At 38.5% G+C, this 18,334-nt stretch overlaps 1 protein-coding gene across 1 annotated transcript; it reads left to right on the forward strand.

Moving 5' to 3' along the window:
- Window positions 1-442: 442 nt before the first annotated feature.
- LOC115627521 lies at window positions 443-15,460 on the forward strand. The gene is given in 4 exon segments (XM_030523221.1): window positions 443-834; window positions 928-1,325; window positions 2,013-2,138; window positions 12,876-15,460. Coding segments are annotated over 4 exon segments (1,695 nt in total). The 5' UTR covers window positions 443-486; the 3' UTR covers window positions 13,699-15,460.
- The last annotated feature ends 2,874 nt before the right edge of the window (window positions 15,461-18,334 follow it).

The raw sequence follows: 18,334 nt of genomic DNA on the forward strand, positions 1-18,334 counted from the left end.
GCGTAATATTTTGTATACAACCTGAAGTTGAACACATTTTACAAGGGAAGAAATACTGATACTGCATTGCGTTCCTTAGAAAATAAACCATTTACAAAGCTGCTAAAATGCTTATATGCTTTTGTTAAATGTAATTACTGTAATACTTTTTTCGCAGTCTCACGAATTTGTGGGCAGCGCTAAAAGTATGCTACAATATTTGTAAATACAAAGTTGAAAGAATAAATCATATTTTTGTTACTTTCTATAAATGTATTAATTGTTATGTAGTTATACTTTGGTAACGGTTAAATTCAAAGGCGCTAGTGTTACCCATAGTTCGTTGTCCTAACATTTTGCAACTCTGTTTGCAATTGCATAGAACAGCTGAGAAATGCCGTTATAAACATTCACAATAGATGCACATTTTCGTGTAGTTGCAACAAAAAAAAAAAACGCGCCATTGAACACGCGTGGCAATTTATTTTGGTCGAAAATACTTCCATTATGGCTGTTCCGAATGCGCAGCTGGTTCGAGCTGCTGGAAACATCGTAGCGCTTCAAAGCGGCCGGCAGGAGTACTTTCCACAGCCTCCGCGCACACCGCCTAATCCAATATTTCCTCCGGACTATCAGAGAGATGCACTGCATTTTCCTGAGCGCAAAGGAAAACGCTTCGACTACGGAATGTTCACACGCTTTGACCAGAACAACAACGACGATGACGACTACGGCGATCGAGCTCGGTGCTGCGAACACGTTTGCACAGCACGCTCATCCAAACGGGCCGAACAATTGTCGCCCTATTCCCGATACTGGAACCTAATTAGCCGTCCCAATATCTTGCCTTTAAATGTACATATGTATATAAAAAAAAAACAGAAATCAGCAACTCCCTCATTGCATCACCATCACTCACAGTTCCCCATATCTCTATCTCTCTTGCAGATGATGACTATGGATATAACTAAAACTGAACCCGGACTTGTCGGGCTATCGAATCAACAGCAACAACAACAGCAGCAGCAAGCCGGCCAGCAGCAGCAGCAACAGACCGCAAATATGAACAACAACAATAACAACAATGGACATAGCAATAGCAACAACAACAACAATAGCAGCAGCATTGCTGCGGCAGCCAACAACAACAATAACAACAACAATGGAAGCCAACTATGCGCCGGTTGCGGCAAGCACATACAGGATCGCTATTTACTGCGCGCCCTCGACATGCTCTGGCACGAGGACTGCCTGAAGTGCGGCTGCTGTGATTGCCGGCTCGGCGAGGTGGGCTCCACTCTTTACACGAAGGGCAATTTGATGCTTTGCAAGCGTGACTATTTGAGGTGCGTATGGGTTATGTAGACCCACATATGCTCGTAAGATATAGTGGAATACCACAGTCGTACTCAGGCATAATCAATGCAGGAGACTCGCCACCGAGCAGTGCAGTGCAGCAGTACGAATAGAAATGTGTGTATAGTACAAGAAAAGTTTCCACAAAGTATTGGAAAATCGTACCAAATAGCTAGGGATTAGGTAGTTCTAGCCATTCGTAATTAACTTCATGTAGTCCTTTAAAATTTGTATAGGTCATAAAAACAAATGGTAATGGGGAATTGTTTTCACATTTTTATGTAAGGTAACCCGTGACTTTAAATTAATTAAAAGCAACCTATCCACATGTCAGAGACGTTTTTTCCCCCTAAATATTGTAAAAGTTTAATTATAAAAGTCGTAAGGGAAACATTTGGAGAGACCGCACAAGTATGTTTTTATAGCTTCGGTTTAGTTTACAAAATAGTTAGTCATAAAAAGAAAATCGATAAAATCAAATTTGTTTGGAGTAGTTCGTTATAGCGAAGCTCCTCCACTGGCATCCGTACTGCAGAAGGAAGGATGTTTGATGGTTCAATTGGTCGATGGTGTTTGTTGATTGCAATGATGATGCTGCAATCTGCCTGTATCTGTCTACGTGTATATCTGCTTATCCCAGTTGTTGCTAATGCCATTTTCTCACGCCACCTTTGCAGATTGTTTGGCAACACGGGCTACTGCGCCGCCTGCAGCAAAGTCATTCCGGCCTTCGAGATGGTCATGCGTGCCCGCACTAATGTCTATCACTTGGAGTGCTTCGCATGCCAGCAATGCAATCACAGGTGAGTGAATTTTCAATGCAGTGTACACTTGCAGACACATATACGTATACATACAAATGTACATGCATGGGTGATCATTTAAATATGAGGTGTAGTAGTCGGACAGACATGCATAGTTCATGGATAATGACGATGATAATAAACCCTTTTTTGATAGCACAATTGAAAATTGAATGCGCAGTATTATCGAAGCGTATTTACATTTTTCTCACTTTTTTCTTTGGATAGTTTGTAAAAGACCCAAAGTGTACTTCTACTCTACCAAATCACCAACCATAATTGCTGACACCAGGAAAAAACTTTAAATTGTCTCACTTATAACTTAGGGCTGGAATAGGCTGGCTTAGGGAATATGCATACCAAATTTTGCTGCTCTAGCTCTTATACTTTTCGAGATTCTTGCTTTCATACAGACGGATAGCTGATGATATAGGATAGTTTCAAATTGGAATCTGAAATCGCTGATAATAAAACAGACAAATGCCCTGTACACGGACCAGATAATGAGCATCACCCTTGCAAATTTGAAAACAACATAACTTTCGAGTTGATTAGTATTCATAGTTTAATTTTCTCTAATACTGACCTACAAGTATACTGCTTAATATATCAATGTCGAAAATATTTGAAAACGACTCTGAACCAGATAGATCTTTTTGTTCATATCAGCTATTGGTAATGCCATCCAATTTATACAAACAGCTGAACTCACCATGAATATCAGCAAAGTAAGTTTAGTTAAGACAATATGTTGTGGAAAGTACACTTCAAATGAATACCTCTAAGATTCCTAGCAGGACATATTCCAAAGGTATTGACATTTATTAAACCCCAGTTTATAATGAAATTAATAATTATGCATCAAGAATGGGAAAACACAAATTTGCTATTCTCTGGCCTAAGAGAATCTGGATACCTGATTCTACCTGTTATATTTTCTGAGATCCTTTACCCTTTACCCTTTTCCAACTTTCCGTTTTTACTTTATTTCCGAGTTCGCACACCCCACAGTTTACACAAGAAGCGGATTTTTTATGGTGCCTGATTCTTAAGGAAACCCAGCCCCCCCATTGACACACAAATTTGCGCATAAGGAGCAATAATTTACACGCGGCAATCGGGCACAATCCCTTTTTAATCTTTGACCAATATAAGCAGCCAAAATGGCACTTTAAATTTTATTATTATGGAACACAAACAAGCGTTGTGGCAGCGGGCAGAAGTAGGAGTAACAACAAATAGGCATCATTTACATGTCGGCAATGAAATAAAATTCACATTCGCAACCCCTTTAGTGTCGTACATATTCTATAGAAACCGCACACATTTTTGCGAAGCGGCAACAACTACCCTTTGGGTGCCGTCAACAGATCTCTGGCAAAGGGCCTGGCCCGTGCTTATGAAATTTATGGTATTTGGCCAATTCTCGAAATGTCACTCTGGAGAGTTTTAAAGTGTGTGCTCCTTATTCTGAATCCTGTATACGATTTTCCATTGTTGTCGCTGCACTCCGTCGCCTGCGCCTTCATGTTGGTCAACCTTTTCGATGCGGGCCTACGTCCATGCATTAATAATGAGATGGCGCACATATGCACGCGTCTCAGCACAACTTCCTCCTGACCTGACCACCCCCCATTCTGCATCTTCCTTTTTACATTAAATATTAAAAATGCCGCCACACGGCACACACACCAAAAAAAAACCATAAAAATAAAAAACCAAGTATATTTATTGAAATAAATGTTAAAACATATTGGCATATTGTAAAAATCGCACGACCCGAGACCCACACCCCCGCTTGAGCAGTGTAGACCATTGTTTGGTCGCTTGGACTTGCAAAAAATAAATGGAACAGTGTGTACCTATTGCATTTAGGTACAATGGGAACGCCAGGGGGTGGTGACTCTGCCACCAAATCATTCCCCCTCTCCATGCACACTACTCGTATATGTACATATGTGCATATGATGTGGCGGCCAATTTTCAATTGGCAATTGACTGGCGTTTTGTACTCGCATTGTGAAATGATTTTATGCAATATTTCCATTCGATTTGTCTTCTTTATTGTAGAATTTGACAGCATTTACGAAGCCTTTGTCCGTGCACATGAACAATTCCACCATTCAATTCCATTGAATGTGATATTGGATCACATGCTGCTGGCTAGCTCTGGATTAAATATTGAAAGTTTGTCCATTGTTTTGTGGCCGATGCAAGAGTGCAATTCTCTCCTGGAATCAATTCTCGATTCCCAACGATTCTAAATTCCCACTGAATTACTTTCCCAGACTCCACCTCACCCGCTGGACCTTCCATTCCGTGTCAACTAATAATAATTTCCAAATAACTTAACTTTTATCTTCGAAATTAGAAAAATGTTAAATTATACAAATTATTTTGTCTTCAAGGCTCATGAACTGATTTACTAATTGTTCTTTTAGGACACATCTTAGATCAAGCAACAATAACAAAAAACCAAAACAATTTAGAAGCAATTCCCAATAAATTAGTTCTATTTCTATTATCAAGTGGGGAAAGTGTTCAGCTTAGTGGGAATTTAAAACAAATCCGCAACTACTTGCTCCTTAATAAACATATATATTAAAAGTACCCATAAATATATATATTCTTGATTAGGATGACGAGTGTCTCTCTGACAGACAGTGTGAGCTTTAAGAGCTGAGGCAGTTTAAGAACAAGTCTGCAGAGTCGAGTCGGCACGGCTCTAGCATTGTATAATGTGGTGCCGCCTAGATCAATTTTTCCAGTAAATCTAAATCGCAAAATGTAATGTAGAATTTGGAATAAAAATAAATAAATTGGCTATTGTAACTATGTTTTAACCTTTAGTCTTTAACGATTATTTGATTGGCAACAATTCAAACGACAAACAACTTTCCCTTTCCGAAATCCAGTCGTAGCCTTCAAGTGCAGGATATACATATGACAAATAGTGGCATCTTTAAAGTGTAAAACTTCATTATTAGAGTGTGTCATATTCAATTTAACGTTGAACCATATTAAATATTAATATCCACACACTTCAAAAACAAATAGTTAAATTTATTATATTCCATAGTAAATTATAATATTTTTCTCAACTTTAATTTGAAGTTTTTTGTAGTCGATTTAAATATACTAGAAATATATTAAATTTCAATTGACTAGAATTCTCAACTCGGTTTTCGGCGGTTGTGTGGTATAAATACATATTGCAGCAGATTCGCTTTCAATATTAATATTGATTCAAACTATATCCGTGTACTAAAAGGCATAAAATTAACATCAAGAAAATTAATTCATAATAACAAAGGAATTTTAGAATTACTTTCTGCTAAAAATGGTTCTATACAAAAAAATGTTGTATATATACATAGAAATGAAATATGCATCATGGAAATGTCAATATTGAAAAGAGTTACAAAATCAGTAGAGTAGTGTAAAAAATATTATATTATTATTATAAATATAATTATAAAAAATAAACCTTTGGCGTGAATCAAACCCATGTCTTCACATCATCACTTGTGATTTAATATCGTCACACTTTAAATTTAATAATTTAATATTAAAATTAAAAATTTAAGTGTGCACACTTCATACTTACTAAAACACACGATGGTGCAAAATCGATGGTAAAAATATTTAAATCTACGTGTAAATATTGAAATTTCCGTGTTTTTTTTTATCAGTGAATTTTCATTGGCCATCGAAAAACCATCATTTTCAATCGCAACAAACATTTAAATGGCCTTATTTATCTTTATCTATCTAGGGAATGGTACCAATAATAATATTGTTAGGGATAGTTTCAATATTATGTTATTTTTGAAAAGTACCATTCACGGTTGTAAATCACAATTAGAGAGTTCGAACATTGTCGTGCATTTTTATGAAGAACTGCAATTTGGGAACCATTCTCTTAATAACCCGTAACCAAATAGTAAAGGGGTATATAACCTATGGAATTAGAAACCCCATATGGCCTTCTTTTTCCATGAAGGATAGAGCCTTGTCTGTCCTTATGAATACTATAGTTAAGGAAAGCAAATGAGGAAGTCTATTAGAAACCCCATATGACCTTCTTTTTTGCGCGTGTATATATACGTGTGTATCCTTCGATTGAAGGAGTGAAATACGAGGACTGCAAGTTTTAAGCAATTCGGGTCGTTTGTTTGTTCGAAAGACAAAGTTATGTTGCGAGAATCCCTCGAATGTGCACGTATTCCAAGATATTTAAATACATAACTGCAGTGAAGGTCGAAAAAGATGCAAGATGGACAGAGCTTATTTATTTTCCGTTTCCGGTGCTGTCCTGGACTTTATTGACCTGATCAATTTTGCACGTAAATTAAAGGCATTGAGGCATGTCCTTTGGCTCGAACGGCCAGAGGCTGCCACACTCGCTGCCTGCGTCAAATGTTCACGTTTCAAATGCGGGATTTCACTTGCCGTGCGAGTAAACAAAAACAACTCCACAGCTGTACAGCTGTACAACAAGGCGCTGTCGTTGTTGTTGTTATAGTTGTTGTTGTTGTTGCTGTAACAAAAGGCAAAGTGCATTTAAGTGAAGTTGTTGTTGTTGGTATCGCTGCTTGCAAAAGTTTGCATAATTTCCTGTCGTCGTCAGCAACGAGGACGAATACGACAACATTGGACGCCTTCCCCGCCCCACCTTGCCTGCCCATCTTTGTTGTTTATTGTTGTTGTTTGTGTTGTTGTGGCCCGCAGCTTTTTTGCAGCAGCCATTTCACAATTTTTGTATTTCCTGTTGACAATTTTTGTCGTTGGCAAGTCGTTTTTGTATGTTTTTATGTTTTTATTTTTAATTTTTCCGTTTTCTGTGTTGCTTCTTTTGCTTTTTGCATTATGTATGTATTTTGTTTGCGCTGGACAGGACAGCACAGCACAGGACAGGACGCCCGGATGTGTTCGAATCAGCTTCGTCAACGCATATTGATATATGTGCTATGTACATACATTTGTATACTGTGTGTGGGTGTGTGGTACGAGTGTGTAGGTGCGGCATCACAGGTGCGAGTTAAACCAAAAGTTTGTTACTTTGTTGACTCACCAGCTGCGATTACACACACACACACACTCGTACATACATACCAGTTACCAGTTATTTTTCTGCTACTTTGTTTTTGCGCAAGATAAACAAAGCGTTTTTCATGTCGACGCACACACACACACACACACACACACATGACCACGCCCATGCCCCCGCCCCGCGCACACTCAAATGAACTGTCAATCGATTTGTTGCAACCAGCGGGCCAAATACAAATACAAAAACAAAAACAGCAAAAATGTTGACGTAAATCAAAAGCCAAATTTCATATCCGTTGTAAGTCTGCTGTAAGCTGATTTAAACAGACGCCCTCACACCCGCCACCGCCCACCCCCTATTCAGGCCACCCTCACCACCAAACGCCTTTGACGCACTTGCCAATGCACTTGTCAAACATTCAACATTCCTCTTTATGATACCCTGCCCTAAAAAGGAGAATCCTGTTGGAGATCATTCAACAATGATTCGATCTACCCATTTCCGTTTGACTCGCTCCTACAGTCTTGAGCTAGAGACACTTATCGAGCCTTTTTCTAAGCAGTCACAATCGATCACTCTTTGTTTTTTTTTTTTTTTTCGAAAATCACGAGATAAGTCAGTTAATGACCAGTTTATAAAAGAAAACAACACACGTAACTAATGCGAAGTCTAGAGTATCGGTAATGGCGATTGTTTTCCTCCAGCATAACGATATTCCCAACATATTCTGAGCTGAGGATATGCGTAGATTAGTGCTTGCCGACACTGCGTTGTAGCATCAATGTATCGATGTTTTATAATTTATTCCAAACATCGATATTATTTTTCTGATGTTCGATGTTTTTTACTACCTTTTTCACGTCAAACAAAAAAACTCGTATGTATGTACTTACATATAAAAATTTGTTTTTGTATGTAGATTGAAAAAGATTGACAGCGAACCTGAGGAAGTAGAAAAATGAGAAAAGGATAACAAACATTAAGTTTATGAATAAGCTGAAAAAACTAACATGAAATACATTATGTATTAATTTAAACTTTTGTCAAATTCGCCAATAGTGGAAGTTCAATACATCGATATATCGGTGCTCTTTGCGCAAAACATCGAAACATCGATGTTTTTCCAGCACTAGATAGCAAAAGCCATATCAAGTAATTATAGATCGATATTTATCGAAAAAGCGATATCACATTATCTTTAAGAGCAAATAAAAGAATCAAATCGTTGGTAAAAAGAAATCAAATCAAATCATTGTTGAGAATATTTGTTTCGTATGATGTGAACTCGTCAAGTGCCTTCTCATCGCTTACTTAGCGACAAATACAAAATGTTCAAGCACATATAAGCTGGAAATATCAAACCCAATCTCTTGGGTATGTCAGACTTCTATCCCATAGCCCCCCTGCCACATTCCATCTGATTTCATTGTGGTCGGATTCGTTGCCTGTTTTTTTTTTAGAGTTTTTGCACACTTTGGCGGGCTGGGTGCCATCGGTTGGTTAGCCAACAGCATTCCAACATTTGTGTGGGGAGGCGCTCGGTTTCGCATTTCGTTTGCACATGCAGGAGGGGAGGAGAGTCTGGAGGATTGAGTCGAAGGTTCAGTGAAATCGGAATCGGAATCGGAGAGAGTTGGAGGTTTCGCTGGGAGTCTGTTTTGCTGTGCTTTGCTTTGCTTTGCTTACTTTGTGAGGTGCTAACACAAATATTTTGACAAAAGGCTTCATGTTACACACATGCAAACACATAAACACTACATATGTATGTATGTACATATGTAGGAGTATATACTTGTATTTTGTGGGCTTCTGTGTGTATTTGATGCAGATGTTGCCATGAAGCGAGTGCGAGTGCGCTGCAACTTCATTTTTCCAACTAACGCACATTTCTTAAACAAATCCGATAATTTGCGAATAAAATAAATAAAATATCAATTTATGGGAAGTGTAATAAATTTATTTTTCCTTTCTACATAGCTTTGGAAATAACGAATTCATTCCATATGCTTTCACATGTTACTTCCGGCTTGAGCTGACATTTGTAATGTCTTCTTGGACTGTCCATCATATGTTAATGATCATTACCCTTCCTCTTTCTCTGCAAACAAATCTCAATTTTAATCACACTTCCAAAAACTTCTTTGTTTTTGGTCTCATGATAAAAGCATATTTTCTTTTTTAGCCATTAAATCTTAAGCAGCCACTGAGTGTCTGCTGGCATAGAGCTAAAAGAAAAGTGTCTGATTTGTATTATTTACTTAATTCTTTTTATTTAGTTGCTCGTTTGACTGGATCAGCAATCTGTCATTGTCTATGCTTTAGAGAAGGACAGACTAATGGTTCGTTTTTGGAAAGGCTTACACTTACGCTAGGACCTTACTGCAACTCTTGAAGATGTGGATGCGGTAACCTGTCCCAAGTGCCAGCTTCATTCTTTGCTTAAGAAGCGTAGTCCTCCATCTCCTTCTTGCAAAAAGAAAATCAGAACCAAACAATGCCAGGACGTTCATACTTCCTTACTTTCTAGGCGACTGATTCTTTTTTTTAAGTTTGTTTAGACAATAGGACACTTCACACTTGGGAAAACATTTCATTGTCATTTTAAGCGCTGTATGGAATGAAGAACCCAATCAACATCATTTGTTCAGAATACATATAGGATTAATCAATATCTTGTGTTGCATTATGTTGTTCTTAAAAACCTTAGGGAAAAACTTTTTTCTAAAATATTCTAACAAAACGCTTTTCACTCATGAACAAATAGCGGGATTTATTTAGGTTGGGGAGGTGGAAAAACAGGTCCGATATCTCTATATATTTAAATCAGCTTGTCGCGAATGGCTGATTGGCGCACAACCCACAGCCCAAAGTTTCCTTTCATAGTGTAAGGGAACACTAAGAAGGGCACGGTTTTAGAAAATTCACACTCCAAAGGGGAAAAACGGGCTCCAACGTTTGTATTAAATATCAATTTAAAATTTTTATCTGATTAACTTCAAACTCGGTTGGTATACTTCCAGAAAGAAATAAAAACCTTTTTGGCAGTAGTTTTTTTTTTAAATTTTCCTGGGGCCTGAAATGTGGAAAAAGAATATACATTTGCTTTTAGTTTCTGGCCTGCAATTGCTGAGGTGCATACTATATGCATGTATAGTATAAGAACTAAGTGTACGTTTGAGTGTGCTGATTAGTCAGCTTCAGCTATCGCCGCTCCATTTGGATGCGGACTCGGGGGAAAAAGTTGCGTCTGTCTATGCACAAGATGTGCATTAAATGTTGCCCGCTGGCAACACAACTTGTGCCCTTTTTCCTGGGCCGGGTCCGTTGTTGTTGTTGCCCCATTCACTTGTTTCTGACAGTGCGACATTTGAGCGTTTATCTCGCTTCCTTGCTGCCTTGTTGCCTTGCTGTTGCCCTCATTGTTTCAGACAACTTTATGCTCAGTCGCATTTGCGTTGACAGCCGACTACAGTTAACCGCTGTCAATTGTCATTTTCTCTTTGTGCACGGCATGTTTTGCAAGTTAAAACATGTGGAAAAATCGTTTCCGAGTCTCCGCCCCAGTCCACCACAGCCCTGAAATGTATGCTATAGATAATGCAAATACACTCGAAAAAATCCGCCGAACGGCAACTGAAATCAAAACCAAAATATATACTCCATGCATAAATTTATTGGCATTTTCTTCTGATATATCCAAAACATTTACCTCCACTTTGCATACAAAACAATACTTGTATATTACGAAAGCGAAATAAATCAAGACTGTTTTAAGGTGTTCTAAAGGAAGTTTGATGAACCCATCACTAGCTGCTCAACTACTGGCCATTGCTCCTTTTTTTCGAAGAGCATTTTCAAGGAATCCACAACATTTTCCACGAACGTTCTTTTTCCTCTGTCTTGTTCATTATTATGCAACATATTTTGTAAGTAATAGGGGCATATTGTTTTAAACGATTGGAACAGCACTGATTTTTAATTTAGCAAGTCCCTCAATTACGAATTGTTAGCTTCGAAATGACAGTCTAACAGTTTATTTTTCACGACTTAAACAACGTATTCATACGAGTAGTCAACAAATGCCAGTGTTGTCTGTAAGCCGGATGAACAGTGTCGCCAGCTGCTCCCCTACACTAGAATACTTACGCTTCTTCGCTGCCTCGGTAATGGCGCATTTTTGAAACCTTTGTTGTTCGGTCAGCAGTGACAGATTGACTATAGTAGCTTCGGTTTCCACTTGAAGGCAGACCTAAGCAAGAGATCTAACAAAAGGCATTTTATATTAACCCTTAATCCTATACCCGTAACAGCTAAAAGGAGGCGTGGCAGGCCCCACGATCCAGCCCTGTCTGTTCGTCCGTATGAACACCTACATCTCAGAGGCTATAAGAGGTAGAGAACTCAAATTTTGTAGACAGATGCCTTCCTTATATGTGTACGCAGCAAGAGTTTTCTAAATTTGTTTTATTGTATTGGAACAATACCTACAACAAAACATTGAAACATTTTGTATTAGTCAATTAAATAAAGGCTATAATACTATTAATTCGGTTCATTTAATATGGAATTTCGGATAATAATTTTATAACGGACTACGAACAGTCTGGCATTGGGAAAATTCAAAATATTGCTCCATGAAATAATTGTGTTGGTCACAAGCTAGTTGGGAGAATTCTTAAGTGCAGATCCGCTTAAAGGAGAGTACAAATTTGCTCTATTAAATATTTGAATGGTGGCCAACACTATTTCAGTGTTGAATAAGAGTACCTGAACTCACGATATCGGGTGCGTTACGCACCACCCCGAGTGACGCCCTAGACGCCATTCTGAGAAAACTTCCAATACAGCTCATGGGGAAGATGAACGCCACTTTGGCGGCTCTTCGCATGAGGGAAACCAAAGTCCTGAGAGGAAATGTATCCGTATCTTCACACTTCTTTTTACACCATCATTCCTTCTGGGGCAGATTGGAATCCTGGCCCCCAAGAGCTTTATTAAAATCTTCACAGACGCTTCTAAGCTAGATAACCGCATTGGCGGCGGCGTCTTCTGCACTTGGCATTCAAAAATCTTTCAGATTATCGGACCACTGCAGTGTGTTCCAGATAAAAATCCTAGCTATCCGCGAAGCTCTCCCCATATTGCCAAGCTCGGCTATAAATATCAGAGAAGTCGATTTCAATGCAGAACTGTCGCAGATCTCTCCCCGAAATGGCGACAGAGTTCTCTGTTTAGCTCATGTGGGTGCAAGGCCTTTCTCTCTCCTTCCGGACAAGGATACCGATGGCCAGCTGTGAACTATCTGTTCGAAACCACTGTGATCAGAGGCAGGGCTTCATTATAACGATTTCTGTAGAAGCGGTCGGGACGAGGAGGAGGAAACAGTAATCCAACTCTTCTGCTACTGCCCGGCCATACTAAGGACAAGACAGTGATTTTAAGGAGCTAGCCTCCTTCCAAATCTTTTGGCATTATCCAAAATGAAGCCGAAGGATCTATCTTAATTCGTGCAGGCTACTGAATGGTTGAAATATATGCGTAGATATGCAGGATAGAACGGGCGGGATTTTTATACTGGCTACCACACCTATCTACCTATCCACCTACCCATCTATCTACCTATCTATCTACCTATTGGAATCTATCTAATTGGAATTGTTTTGAATTGATTGATTTCATTGCAGATTCTGTGTTGGCGATCGATTTTATTTGTGTGAGAACAAAATACTCTGCGAGTATGATTACGAGGAGCGATTGGTGTTCGCCTCGATGGCCAACCATCCGATGTTGAAACGTCACGTCAGCTCTCTGGGCCAGGGCTCGCCGACGGGTGCGGCTGCAGCTGCTGGCGGCCTTCTGGGTGGCGGACCTGGCGCCAATGGTGGCAATGGCGGTGGCGGCCCGGTTGGCGCCGGCAACGGCAATGTCATGGTGAATGGTCCCCGTACCCCGGGGGATCACAACAACAACAACAACGGACCGCAGACGCCCAGCGGTGGCGTGGGCTCCCCATTTGCCGCTGCAGCGGCGGCCGCTGCCGCTGCACACATGAAGAACTCGCTGGGTGCGTCCAGCTAAAATAAAGTCATGGGCACAAGCGTCAACGGCGGCGCCGGCGCTGGCAGTCAGTCACACTTCTACGGCGCAGGCGGCAGCGGACACAACAACAACAGCAGCAGCAGCAGCAGCAACAGCAACAACATCAACAACAGCGTTCATTTCAGCATGCAGCACCAACACCAGCAACAGCAACACCATCAACAGCAACACCATCAACAGCAGCAGCAGCAGCAGCTCATCAACCTGGGACTCAGTGGTGTGGGCCTGGGCATGGGCATGAGTGCTGCTGCTGCCGCCGCTGCTGCTGGGCTGAGCGGCAACGTCTGCGTCGGCAACGGCAGTGGCAGCGGCAATGGCAGCGGCAATGGCAGCGGCAGCGCCGGCGGTGTTGGCAGCATGGGCAGCAGCTGTAAGCGCTACCAAAGAAAATTCTATAATCGCAATTGAGCGCCCGATCGTTTCGCGAGTTGCCCAAACACGCAGATTTCAAGATTCAAGTGACATCTATGTTATATACGAGTATACATACATATACTTATGTCTAGGAATATATACAAATATTGTACACGAATAGCTTCTATATGTGTATGTACCGTTAAGTGTAGTTACATATTTTGTTTTGACTGAGTTGAAGTTAATTCTACATATTTTTTTTACCCAAAACTATTCAAATGGATAATCAAGTGTGTATATTGCATTCGTATGATAAGTACATAAATACTATATACAGATGTACGAGTATGTACTATATATGTAGGAATGTAGACATTTTAATTAGCCCATTGCCCGTTGCTCATTAAACATAAGGCGACAATATTAATGTAATGCATTTTTTCTCTCGTTTTTTTTTTTTAAAGCACTTGTAAATAATTTGCGTGCAATTGCAGAATTGCAGATTTGTTGACGTTGAACGAAAAGAAAAAGAAAAACAAAAACAAAACAAAAAACATTAAATAAATGAACAGTTATTTTGTAGACATTCTTAGTTGAAAGGAGAAAATTATTATAGATGCGCATATTTTGTGTTTTAGTTTTGTTTTTAGGAGGGACTCTCAAAAACTACAATTCAATATCCAGTTCTCATTTTTTACAATTGTTGACTAGACACTTCTCTCCGGTAGCGCTTAAAGCGAATTTCCAGTTACAGCCACCCGCTCTTAAATTGATTTTAATTTAGTTATAAGATCACATTTGAATTTTGTGTAATTTTTAAATCTGATTTTTACTTAAGTTTTTTATTTTTATTTTTTAACTCTATGCCCAGCAACGCTTGAAGCGATCAACTGCGGCCGGCGGTGCCAAATTATGAATTTTATAATATTAAAAACCAGTGCCAAAAAAAGTGAAGAAAACAACAACAAGAACAACAGCAACAGAAAGAAATAAGGGAAAACTAGCGGCAATGTGCGAATCGACTTAAATGCTTTAGATTTTTATTTATTTCATTGTATTGCTATTCGAACACAAAGCTCTGCTGCTCATCTCCTTTGTAGCCCACAGAAAGAAAGCAGAAAATCAATTGTTAAACATCCCCACCGACGTTTTATGTAACATTTATTTCATTCAACATTTCAACAGCTTATTAGGACTTGTTAAATTTTCGTCTACATTTCGAAAACTCAATACTTTGTAAATATTTTACATAAACCACACATTTTTTTGCATATGCTAAAAAGTAGTTCTTTTAGTGCTCGCTCAGTGAAGTGAAGAACATAATGAACATATAAATAAACGAGCTGCAACATTGTTGATTATTATTTAAGTTTAGTTTAGTTTAGTTTAGTTTAGTTTAGTGTGAGGCTAACAATTTATGAACCCATTTTTTTTTTGTTTTTTTTTTATTCATTCATAGCATAAAGAACAAAGTAAAATACGAGGCAAAAGCTTGCAAACGCAAATGTATAAAAAAAGTTGACATAAATGGAATGGCATCGCTCAGTTTTTGCATGCCAGGCATATTATAAATAAAGTGTATTTATTGAAACTCATTCACCCTTTCATTTCAATATGTGTGTATTAGAATTGAAGTTAAAGAGACACACAAAAAAGTGTGCAGGCTCGTCGTACAATTCCATGCGAAGAGTGCAATATTTTTTCATGAAAATGAGCGCAGAAGAGTTTTAAAAAATGTAACAAAACTAGCAAATATAATATGTGTATGTATTTATGTGTATATGTATTCAAATAAATGGAAATATCTATAATGCCACACATACATACATTTAATAAAAACAAAAAAAACCCCACACACACACACACACCAAGCGAATGAAATTGTCGTGTAAATTAAGTCTTAGGCAGAAACAGAAACAAAATGCTAGCAGAGAAAAACCAAAGTGTAAAAGCAACAAATGAAAACTAAATCTACGACTATGCATTAACTTGAAGGGGAGAACAAAAACAAAAACAAGAAGAAAACAAAAACAAAAGCAAAGCAAAAAGCAAACAAAAACAAACAAGAAACAAGAAAAGAACAACATAATTAAACGTGCATACATAATACATACAATACTACCTACCTACTTACATCTTAAATAAATGTTTAATGTATAAGTAAATCTATTTTTTTTTTGCGCAACTCGAAGAAATCAAAATATTTAGTATATGTACCATATGACTATAGGGCTGATAATGTTAGTCGGTAGTGAGGCAAGAACGGGAACGCTACAAAACGCAGATATAATAAATAAATAACTCAGCAGACAGTGCTGATGGAACACAAAAACAAAAACAAAAAACCCAAAAAATAAGCATACAAATAAATGTATTTAACAAACATTTCAAAATACCAAGACTTCTTATTTGCCAGGCGTGTGTATGAGTGGAAAATAATTAGTGGAAACTAATTTACCGATGTGCTTCATACCCGATCTATAAGTTCAATGGACGTGTCTGTGCTCCTGCTTGTCGATATTGAACAAGAAAGGATTAAGGCTTTCCTTTTGGGAAAATTGAGTAAACAATACTTTGGAGCGCCGTGTATGAAATTTCAATGGAAGGTTTTGCTTTATATAGCGCAGTAGCAGCATAATTCTAAATAGCGGTTTTTCGTACATCCCTAGGACAAATAAAACGCCGAGAAATTGCCAATAACTACATATGATCGCATACTGCTCATATATTACGAACTCTGCAGATACAGCTGTACATTAAATACCCTTTACCCATTCCAACAAAAAGAAAATTAATTTTTAAAACCTTAAGTCGATTAAATAAAATAAAAAATACATTGCTTTATTGTGTACTCTTTCAAAAGCATTTATTTACATCGGCATTGTGTCTATGCGTGTCCGTATAATTAAAATAAACGATTTTAAGAGATATCGGTAAGCCAACCAATCAATCGTCGGCTGTACCCAAAGGGTGAAACGGTATACTAGTTTTGTGAGAATATGTGTAACACACAGAAAGAGGCGTCCGTTTGTCTGTCTGTATGAACGCAAGGATCTCAGCAAGTACAACAGTTAGAGTAACCGAACTTGGTATTCCGGTTCTTCTGAGCCCTAAGCAGATCAAGTTTGTTTATTTTTTCTGATACACCCCCCACTCCCCCACAATTCATGTTTTTTTTGCATAACTCCCGTAATTTTTGGAATTTAGTACTCGTACACATATGTACAGAGTATTTCAAAGTCGGGACACCCAACTTTAGCTTCTCTAATTTGTTTTATTGCAGTTTTTGTTTTGAACAATACTTTTTAAAAAATCGTTGACAAAAATAAAATCATTCCCATTATCACCAATAAAGCGATTGGACATGGATCGGATATTTCTTTTCATCCAATATAGATATTACTAAGCACAGCCTGATAAACAGATTTACCAAGATATAACACTTACATAACTGAACTTCCTCGCAACATGGGAAAGTGAAGTTTAAGTAAATTGTAATTATTTGTAGACCCTACATAAAGAGATTTTGGTTCAGCACAATATTATTATCAGTTTATATAACCTAGTTCTTGTTGTCAGTGACATTGGTATCCTTTTTCCTTTTTTTTACAAGTATGGCACTTCTCTTCTTTTTATCGTGACCACCGAGCGAAGCAGATTTGTTTTCCTAAACTTTTGCACAGATTACGATATGCTAAAATTTGGTGGAGGCTAAAAAAGGCCCCAAGTGTAATACTTTTACAGGTGAAGGATTTTTAAATAAGCTTTGTGGAAAAGCAAATAGGTACCAGTATGTGTAGCACAATTGTGGTTGTTTGCAGGTACTTTTTATTCTCGTTTTGGATGCCAGTTGTTGTTGGCGAGAAATGGATTCTGCATTGGTGCCCATCCGTCTAAGGGTAATTCTCTTAATATCAGGGCTATTTCATTGCTTAGTTGCCATGCTACACTATTACTTTTCCTCCTTCTTGCACATTTTATTTTATTTTTTATACCCTGTACCCAAAAGGTAGAAGGGTATATTAGTTTTGTGCCAGTGTACATGTAACACACAGAAGGAGGCGTGGCAGACCCCACAAAGTGTATATTTTCTTGATCAGAATGACAAGCTGAGTCGATATAGCCATGTCCGTCTGTCCGCCTGTCTGTCTGTCTGTCCGTCTGTCTGTCTGTATGAACGCAAGGATCTCAGAGAGTATAAGAGCTAGAATAACCAAACCTGGTATCCAGATTCTCCTGAGGCCGAGAACGGGAAAGTTCCCGATGCACCCCCCACTTCCATGCGATTCACGATTTTCTATAACTCCCGTTATTCTTGGAATTTGAACTCAAATTTGGTAGTCCAGTTAGTAATTATATATCCGTATCCGTTTTATTATGATAGTTATGGCCATATAACCAGGCCCAAGCTCTGCCCGCAGCTGTATTTGTTGCTGCTTTACACAAACACGCATAGACACGATTCTGACATTATTCTGACTTTCAGTCCACCTCGTTGTCTTTTAACCTGTAGTTTTGATGGTAATAGAACGAGCAGAGTCTTGGACCTGTAGATGAAGAATGTTCAAAGCCGCTCTGTCGTTTTCCAAATAGTTTCGATAAATCCTGATTATTTCATATTCAAATATTTTTATAGAGGGATGGAGGACCGGGCTACGCAGTAAATATGATGGATGGCCGAGTAGTATCT

The sequence above is a fragment of the Scaptodrosophila lebanonensis genome, unplaced genomic scaffold, assembly GCF_003285725.1.
Source record: "Scaptodrosophila lebanonensis strain 11010-0011.00,11010-0021.00 unplaced genomic scaffold, SlebRS2 tig00000096-arrow-pilon, whole genome shotgun sequence".
Taxonomy (NCBI): domain Eukaryota; kingdom Metazoa; phylum Arthropoda; class Insecta; order Diptera; family Drosophilidae; genus Scaptodrosophila; species Scaptodrosophila lebanonensis.